The 10,003-nt window shown below is 37.4% G+C and overlaps 1 protein-coding gene across 2 annotated transcripts in view; it reads left to right on the top strand.

Annotated features, from left to right (window-relative positions):
* Nucleotides 1-5,105, top strand: part of LOC138710455 (UDP-glycosyltransferase UGT5-like) — a 77,760-nt gene extending 72,655 nt beyond the window's left edge. For both annotated transcript variants that reach the window (XM_069841352.1, XM_069841353.1), the window contains exon 6: nucleotides 3,208-5,105. In XM_069841352.1, the coding sequence (XP_069697453.1) occupies nucleotides 3,208-3,511 (304 nt within the window). In that variant the 3' untranslated portion in view covers nucleotides 3,512-5,105. The remainder of the gene's footprint in view (nucleotides 1-3,207) is intronic.
* Nucleotides 5,106-10,003: the final 4,898 nt, after the last annotated feature.

The raw sequence follows: 10,003 nt of genomic DNA, 5'->3' as shown, positions 1-10,003 counted from the left end.
GGGTTTGGAATTGAACGGGTTACATCAGCTTCTTGTCTATGCGGATGACGTTAATATGTTAGGAGAAAATTCACAAACGATTAAGGAAAACACGGAAATTTTACTTGAAGCAAGTAAAGAGATAGGTTTGGAAGTAAATCCCGAAAAGACAAAGTATATGATTATGTCTCACGACCAGAATATTGTACGAAATGGAAATATAAAAATTGGAAGAGGTTGAAAAATTATCCTTCGAAGAACTTGAAAAATTCAAATATCTTGGCGCAACAGTAACAAATATAAATGACACTCGGGAGGAAATTAAACGCAGAATAAAAATGGAAATGCCTGCTATTATTCGGTTAAGAAGCTTTTGTCATCTATTCTGCTGTCAAAAAATCTGAAAGTTAGAATTTATGAAACAGTTATACTACCGGTTGTTCTGTATGGTTCTGAAACTTGGACTCTCACTTTGAGGGAGGAACATAGATTAAGGGTGTTTGAGTATAAGGTTCTTATGAAAATATTTGGGGCTAAGAAGGATGAAGTTACAGGAGAATGGAGAAAGTTACACAACACAGAACTGCACGCATTGCTTTCTTCACCTAACAAAATTACGAACATTAAATCCAGACGTTTGAAATGGGCAGGGCATGTAGCACATATGGGCGAATCCAGAAATGCATATAGAGTGTTAGCTGGGAGATCAGAGGGAAAAAGACCTTTGGGAAGGCTGAGACGTAGATGGGAGTATAATATTAAAATGGATATGAAGGAGGTGGGATATGATGATAGAGACTGGATTAATCTTGTACAGGATAGGGACCAATGGCGGGCTTATATTAGGGAGACAATGAACCTCAGGGCTCCTTAAAAGCCATTTGTAAGTAAGTAATATTGTGGAATAGTCACGTGGCTTGAAACTTTTCATATATTATTATTGCCACATTACAACTCCGATGTGACACACATTACCATCTCCTGGAGATGGATAGGAAGATATGTGGTAGTCATTTTAAGACAAACACCATAAAATGAAGTTAAAGTCTATCCATTTTAAATGTTACAATAAATGATAATAAAATGTGTACACCATTTGTTAGATCACTGTGACGATGTATATATATATATATATATATATATATATATATATATATATATACATATATATATAATATTCAAACCTAAGGAATCGGCACTCTTACAGTCTTTCGTCACTACGATCTGGAATTAGATCGCGAGGTCTCACCGATAAATCTCTTGCCTTGATTATTCAAGAATGTAGATATCTAGTGAGTAATGTATTATTTAAGAAAATGCAGTGGTCTTATCTTATTTTACGATCAGTTGTTTAAAATGTTCCCTATCATGTTCTACGAGTATAAAAATGTTGTAGTGGCATATAAAAATCTGAAACGTTCGCTGAAGCTCACCCTTACTAATATTATATATTAGTCGTGTTGTTTCATTTTTGAGAGCTTCCAGAGTACGAGGGTTCTTTTCGTATACTTTTTTTAGGGTAGCCCTTAGATAAAATGTAGGCCTACATAGGCTATTGCTCTGTCGTCAAAACTTTCTTGACGGGTTTGCACTATCATACTGAGAAATTGTCATTCTTTTCTTGTTCCTAAATTCGTGTTTCAACTTATCTCCTCCCATGGATCGCATGACATCACCCACTGCAACTCAAGGTCACGTTGGATACTTTAATCAATTGTCTATGGTCATTGCTTCTTTAATTATGATATGTCGTGTACTTTAGAAATTATAGGCGCGATAAAACTGGCCTGAGGATATGTCGATCGACTTTCTGAGATTGCACTCTAGTACTGGACCGAACTTGTAGACATATTCACGTCAAAATAAGCTTGTTATAACATTTAAAATATATAGATTGCTATTGAGCAGAAAGGTTAACAGAGACTCCCCCTTGTATTGATATTTTTTCCTGCTCCAGATTTGATAATGAGAGTTGGGATCACTACCAACAAGTATTTGCTCACTACAGTCAATATCTTTTACCGTAAAAAGTCGCTAATTCTCTTGTTAGAGGAATCCCACTTTTATAAAGGAGGTAAACACAGCTCAAAATTAGGTCTTTGTTTCTCTACTCAGTGTTTTGGTCAGTTTTCACAGAAGTGATATGTCTCCAAGAGTTCATCAAAGAACAACAACTGAATTCCATTTTTACCGAGAATGCATGGTTCTGGCTTTTGTAATTGGATGAGAGTATATCAGCTTACATGTCGATCCAAGGTTCTTGAATGAGAGTCAAGAAGACGTTCTTTTAACTATCAACTTACATAGGGTTGCTGAGGCTGTTTTACTGTGTTGAAAATTGATTTGTATTATTGTCCATTGCGTCATCCTTAGTTAGGCTGTCCTTTAGAGCTCAAGGTATCCTTTATTACCTAGGATCTTGATGGCTTTAATTATCTTCATCTAACAGATAGATCAAGGTTTGATATGTTGGATTACTTCTGGAGCTGATGGTTTGCCACTCAGTTGTTTTGAGTGTCATGTTTCGGTTGCCAAACATTTGCAGGGACATGGTTTATATCTCTCCGAATGTCTTAGGCGTCTCAAAGAGTACGTTTCCCTTCAATCCCACAGAGTGTCTAGCACCCTCAAGGTTTTAGTTTGGCTGCCGTAGACTCCAATCTTGTCTTCATTTCTTTGTTGGCACAGGAGAGTATGAGGGACGCCCTTTCTAAATATCAGTCGGTAAACTGTGAAAAGATACCATCTGCTAGCGCCTCGAAGGCTTAAAATACAGCTTCCTGAAGCTTCTCTTCTTGCTCTTCATTCAGTTATATAGTCGGATATTTCTCAGACGCTATTGCCTTTTTGATAGAGATCAGATTTTCTTGTAGCTTTCCTTACCTCCACTTCCTAGCTTATCTTATTTCTCGAGAAGGATATCTCCGAAATTGAAATTGACCCTTCAGAACTGTTGCGCTTAGCTAATGGGTCGCCTCTTAATTTTTTATCTGAGTAGATTTTGTTCTGTTTTTTTTCTCTTCACTTACTAGCGTCCCATTACATCCCCTGTTAAGTAAGGCGTTCCTTGAGGGCACGTTTCTTTGTGCTCTAGATGTCTAGAAATTTCAAGAAGTTTTGCTTTGAGCTTCTCCAGTTAACTTCTCGCTTCATACAAAGTCCTAACTTGAAGTGAATAACAAGTGTAATTGAAATTGTACTTACTTTTGCGCTGTACAATTTTTTCAGGTACCGTGAGAACGCTCAGCGTCTGTCTCGAATCTACCGTGACCAGCCACTCAGCCCTCTGGAGCAGGCAGTGTACTGGACGGAGTACGTGATCCGCCACAAGGGAGCGCCTCACCTGCGCTCAGCCGCACTGGATCTTGCCTGGTACCAGTACTTCCTGCTCGACGTCATCGCTGTGTTGGCACTTGGTACAGGCACAGTGTTGTTCGTCGTATTTTTAATTCTTAGGACAGTGCTGAGGAAAGTGTGTGGTGGCAAAAAGCGTGAAAGTGTCAGTGTGCCTGGGAAAAAGAAGAGGAACTGAATTTCTGGTGCCGTGTTCCATGATTTTACTGTAGATACATCGAGAGGTTATAGATTCAGACACATAGATATATATGGTACACGTATTTGATCCTCACGCAATAAATATAAAATTAAAATTATTTTTCTTTTGTGTATTAAGAATTCAGTATTAGTATTATGTTAAATGTTTGTGCTGTTATTTAGTGATCCACCGCTATGGAGCAGCTGTTACCATGCCTGACCGTGAAACGAGCGGGGCCGGGTTCATATCCTGGTTTGGATAAGATATCCCTGGTAGAATAACTCTTCTCGGGTTCTCAGCCAGGTGAGTTGGAGATTTGCTTCCAAGCTTTCGACGGCTAGCTCTGCCATCTTCTTCAGGGAATGAAGTGATGTGGGGCCATGTCTAGTCGGTATATATGCAACAGTCACTTCATTCCCTGAAGAAGTTGGCAGAGCTAGCCGTCGAAAGCATCGAAGCAAATCTCCAACTCACTTGGCTGAGAACTCGAGAAGAGTTATTCTACATCAAACGCCAGGAAAGCCTCAGTCATACAAGATATCCCTGGTATCTTATCCCTCGTTGAGGTTTCTTTCGAGGTTTTCCCTCAACCCATTAAGAGCAAATGCTGGGTAACTTTCCGTGCTGGACTCTGGACTCATTTCGGTGGCATTATCACCTTCATTTCATTCAGACGACAGACAAACATAACAGTTGATAAACCGTAGTAAAGTAAACCAATTAAGGGGAACGATTTAGTACAGGGAAACTGAATTCAAAATTCAATATAGCCTATACTTCTGTGACTTCAGAAAATAGTGTAATTATTTTTAAATGAGGATGAAATGTTTTATAATTCGACAAGAATCAGACAAGTTGCCTTGTCTCCATCTTCCAGTATTTTCATCATGATTGCAGACTTGGCCTATCTTATTATCATGATTGCAGACATTGTACAAACACACTACTGTTGAAGTAAATTTTCGGAAAATTGTCAAATAATTCTTTGACTTTTTCCTCTTGTACATGACTTATTTGCTATATTCTGTAATACATATATCTCACCCACTGATAACAATATGGCGGCGTTGTAACAGAGATATTAATACGGAAAGTCTAGAGAAATTTTTCGCTGATTTTAATAACTGTAGCAATGATGATGCATGTACGCCTATAATAGTAACTTCAGAGGACACACGCTTGCAAGATCAATGAGCTTCTATCCAAAACATTCACATAGAAATCAGCTATAATAATTGGCAATTGGCCCAGAGTCATATTACAAATCTGAGGAAGCATTACAAGGATTTCGTCCGCATATAGTATGTGTGTGTTTCCAATTACTACTCATTCGTTGCTGTACGAGATTATGTCTATTGCCTCATTCTCTTCGATTTTAATGCCGTCACTATGCTGTAATAACTAGCAAGTCACACGAGGAAAATTGTACCAGCAGAATTCATGGATGTCTTGTGACATTATTAAGAAGAGTGATGCAAAACTGTAATGAAATGAAATCAAAGTAAGAGTATTAAATTACTCGTATAGTACTTAGCTTACAATTCATAGCAGTATTATAAAATTGTTAAAAATAAAGAATTGATTTTCCTTATTTATAGTGTGTAAACTGATACAATGTAACTTATGAAGGGTTCAGAGCCATAGTGGGCCTAGCGCCATATATTAAAAACTGAGAAACAGAGGGTTAAAATGAATTGAGTACCATAATTCAATTAAACATATAGCAAGTAATATAAAGTATGCACATTAAAACTAAATGATACGTAAATCTTCATTAAACTATGTTATTTACTTAACTTTAACTCTTGCTTTCTTAGTTTTTAATAAATGGCGCTTGGCCCACAATGGATCTGAGCGCTTCATATTTACCTTGTTATTACCGTCTCTACTCCAATACCGTTACCATTCCCATCTCAGCAGACAATAAAATTACCATTGTCCTCATATTTCCCATGAATAATATTATTAATGGTAATACTATGTATTGTGAATCCCTATCACCACGGCATGGCGCGTCCTCAGGTTGCGGATAGAGGAGACGGCCTCCAGATATGGAGGGTAGCTGCGAATATATTGAATAAGCAGACGTGGACAGCCGATAAGGGGTGGTCCTCCAGCTTGGGGGTTGGGCGAAGGGCTAACATCCCATCACCGTAAAAAAACAGCTTGTTACGAATCCTTCAAATAAGCCTCGGAATGGGACTGATTTCCTGGCACGACCACAGCAAAGGAATAAGGCTTTGAGATTTGGTACATGGAACGTAACTAGTCTTTATAGAACAGGAGGGATAACATTAGTAGCAAAAGAACTAGCTAGATATAGACTAGACTTTGTGGGAGTACAAGAGGTTAGGTTAGATGGGAATGGCATATCACAAGTAGGCGATTACTTGTTGTATTATGGAGAATGAAAAATTAATCACCAATTAGGAACAGGATTCTTTGTACATAAAAGAATAAAATCAGCAGTAAAAAAGGTCGAATTTGTCAGTGACAGGTTATCGTATTTAGTACTTAAGGGTAGATGGTGCGATATCGTAGTTATAAATGCTTAAGCCCCTACAGAAGAGAAAGACGATCATATAAAGGATAGCTTCTATGAGGAATTGGAACATACTTTTGATCATTTGCCTAGATATCACATGAAAGTTTTATTGGGTGATTTCAACGCTAAAGTAGGACTGGAGGATATGTTTAAACCAATAATTAGAAAAGAGAGCCTACACATAAGCAGTAATGACAATGGAGTTAGGTTAGTCAACTTTGCCACATCAAAAAATTTAATTGTCAAGAGTACAACATTTCCCCATAAGGATGTACATAAATATACTTGGACTTCTCCAGATGGAATGACACACAACCAAATAGATCACATCTTGATAGATAAACGGAGACATACTAGTATAATAGACATTCGAACTTTCAGGGCGGCGGACTGTAATTCTGGCCATTATTTGGTAATTGGAGAATTAAGAGAAAGACTATCAGTAGCTAAGCGAGTAGAGCAACAAGCTAATATTAGTAGATTCAATATTCTGAAATTAAAGGACGACGAAACTAAGCAACGTTATCAGGTTGAAATTTCAAATAGGTTTGCTGCTTTAGCAACTTCCGACGAAGCTAAGGAAGAGTTAGATGTTAATAGCGTGTGGGACAATATCCGAGATAATATCAAAATTGCAGCTGAGCAGAGCATAGGTTATCATGAAACTAAGAAAAAGAAACCGTGGTTTGATGAAGATTGTTCCATTGTAGTAGATAGAAGGAAACAGGCAAAATTGAAATTCTTACATGATCCAATTGAGGAGAATAGAGATAATTATTTCAATGAAAGACGGGCAGCAAGTCGTGTACTTACGAATAAAAAGAGAGATTACTTGAAGGAAAAACTGAATGAGGTAGAAACAAATAGTAAGAATAAAAACATTCGAGATTTATATAAGGGTATAAAGGAATTTAAAAACGGATATCAGGCAAGGATAAACGTGAATAAGGATGAGAATGGTGACTTGCTTGCAGACTCTCATTCAATCTTGAACAGATGGAAAAACTATTTTGGGCAACTACTAAATATACATAGGCCAAATAGAAATGATCGGGACGAAATTCAAATACAAACTGCTCAGCCATTTATACCGGAACCCACACTTTCTGAAGTCGAAATTGCGATAGAAAATCTGAAAAAGTACAAGTCTCCAGGTATTGATCAAATTCCAGCTGAATTAATACAAGAGGGTGGAAGCGCATTATCTAGCGAAATTTATAACCTTGTACTTGCAATTTGGGAAAAGGAAATTATACCAGAACAATGGGAGGAGTACCTCTTTTTAAGAAGGGGGACAAGACTGACTGTAGTAACTTTCGAGGAATATCACTTTTGTTGACGTCATATAAAATTTTGTCGAATATCCTTTTGAGAAGATTAACTTTGTATGTAGATGAAATTATCGGGGATCATCAGTGTGGTTTTAGGCGTAATAGATCGACTATTGATAAGATTTTTTGTATTCGACAGATATTGGAGAAAAAATGGGAGTATAAGGATACAGTACATAGTTATTCATAGATTTCAAAAAGGCGTATGACTCGGTTAAAAGAGAAGTTTTATATGATATTCTTATTGAATTTGGTATTCCCAAGAAACTAGTTCGATTAATTAAAATGTGTCTGAGTGAAACTTACAGCAGAGTCCGTATAGGCCAGTTTTTATCTGATGCTTTTCCAATTCACTGCGGGCTAAAGCAGGGAGATGCATTGTCACCTCTACTTTTTAACTTTGCTCTAGAATATGCCATTAGGAAAGTTCAGGATAACACAGGGGGTTTGGAATTGAACGGGTTGCATCAGCTTCTTGTCTATGGGGATGACGTGACTATGTTAGGAGAAAATCCACAAACTATTAGGGAAAACACGGAAATTCTACTTGAAGCAAGTAAAGCGATAGGGTTGGAAGTAAATCCCGAAAAGACGAAGTATTTGTTTATGTCTCGTGACCAGAATATTGTACGAAATGGAAATATAAAAATTGGAGATTTATCTTTCGAAGAGGTGGAAAAATTCAAATATCTTGGAGCAACAGTAACAAATATAAATGACACTCAGGAGGAAATTAAACACAGAATAAATATGGGAAATGCCTGTTATTATTCGGTTGAGAAGCTTTTGTCATCTAGTCATTTCTTAAGGCTCAATAAATGCTTAATATAATTGCGCGCCATTTTAGCTCTTTCGTTGGCGTTCGCAGGAAGCACACGAAGACGTTATTTGCCGCTCAATTATTTGCTCAATTACAGTGCGTTTGATTTATTATCATAGGAGCTACGACATGTTAATGTTTAACGGTGTGGCAAAAAGATTTCTCATATGGTAGCTCGGCAACGAAAGAACAAAAATGGCGAACGATACTACCTACTTAGACTTTATAGAGCCTTCACTTCCTAAGACGTAAGCAAAGAGGAGGAGGAGTAATATAAGTTTCATTTGTTCGGATTTGTTATATTTGTATTGTTGCATTGTAGCAAATGTTCGTGAACATCTTAATGAACAACTGGCAGTGAGATGGAGACTAACACAACATCTTCTGCAAGTAGCCACCGAGGTCCCCCGACTTGAATCTCTATGACTTCTTCTTATGGGTTACATAAAAGATATCATCTGTGTACTTTATCCGTCTCATAAGCTGCATGAGCTGCGACATTGTACCTCCAGTGTCAATGAGTAAATAATTCCAGTAGGTATGTTGGAGCGCGTGTGGCGTGAGTGGGAATATAGCCTTTATGTCTGCTGTGTGACACGCTGGGTGCACATTGAGTGTTTGTGAGGTAGGCACTATAAAATGTTTGAGTTGCTTTTTGTGATATCAGTAATTCCATGTAAGCTTACACAAGACTACCGACAGAGATGATATTATATCCTGGGGAACAAAAATTAATTATAGATCTTAATGAAAACGCAACTTGCTGATGGCGGTAATAATGGTAGAGGTGACTGTTACGATTAGGCCTATACGCTAGCATCAAAGTGGAAACTTTTGCTCCAGATAAAAGATACCTGTTATTTTGTGATATAAGCGAAACAAGATAACGCAGAAAGCGAATGATGCATTCAAGTAAACTACTTTATCTAACAGGGCTGTATTGATGAGCTACCATTGGAAATGCTTAGTAATTCTTGTAAGTATGTACAAACAGAAAGAGCAAATGCTGTAGCTATTATATTTGAACCACAAACAGAAAGTAAGCTTCCTGTTTTCGACATCAGTATACGTTCAACATTTCACATGCACAGTGGCGTACGTAGAATTTTGTCAAGGGAGAGGGGTATTATTAAAATTGTTTACAATTTACATGATCGGTATTTCAAATCTTGTGTATTATTATTATTATTATTATTATTATTATTATTATTATTATTATTATTACTATGTGGAAAAATTCAAATATCTTGGAGCAACTGTAACAAATATAAATGACACTCGGGAGGAAATTAAACGCAGAATAAGTATGGGAAATGCCTGTTATTATTCGGTTGAGAAGCTTGTGTCATCTAGTCTGCTGTCAAAAAATCTGAAAGTTAGAATTTGTAAAACAGTTATATTACCGGTTGTTCTATATGGCTGCGAAACCTGGACTCTCACTTTGAGAGAGGAACAGAGATTAAGAGTGTTTGAGAATAAGGTGCTTAGGAAAATATTTGGGGCTAAGAGGGATGAAGTTACAGGAGAATGAAGAAAGTTACACAACACAGAACTGCACGCATTGTATTCTTCACCTGACATAATTAGGAACATTAAATCCAGACGTTTGAATGGGCAGGGCATATAGTACGTATGGGCGAATCCAGAAATGCATATAGAGTGTTAGTTGGGAGCCGGAGGGAAAACGACCTTTGGGGAGGCCGAGACGTAGATCGGAAGATAATATTAAAATGGATTTGAGGGAGGTGGGATATGATGATGGAGACTGGATTAATCTTGCTCAGGATAGGGAC

Source organism: Periplaneta americana, chromosome 12, assembly GCF_040183065.1.
Source record: "Periplaneta americana isolate PAMFEO1 chromosome 12, P.americana_PAMFEO1_priV1, whole genome shotgun sequence".
Lineage (NCBI taxonomy): Eukaryota > Metazoa > Arthropoda > Insecta > Blattodea > Blattidae > Periplaneta > Periplaneta americana.
Note: the sequence above shows the minus strand (reverse complement) of the source record. Positions and strands in the feature narration are given on the sequence as shown.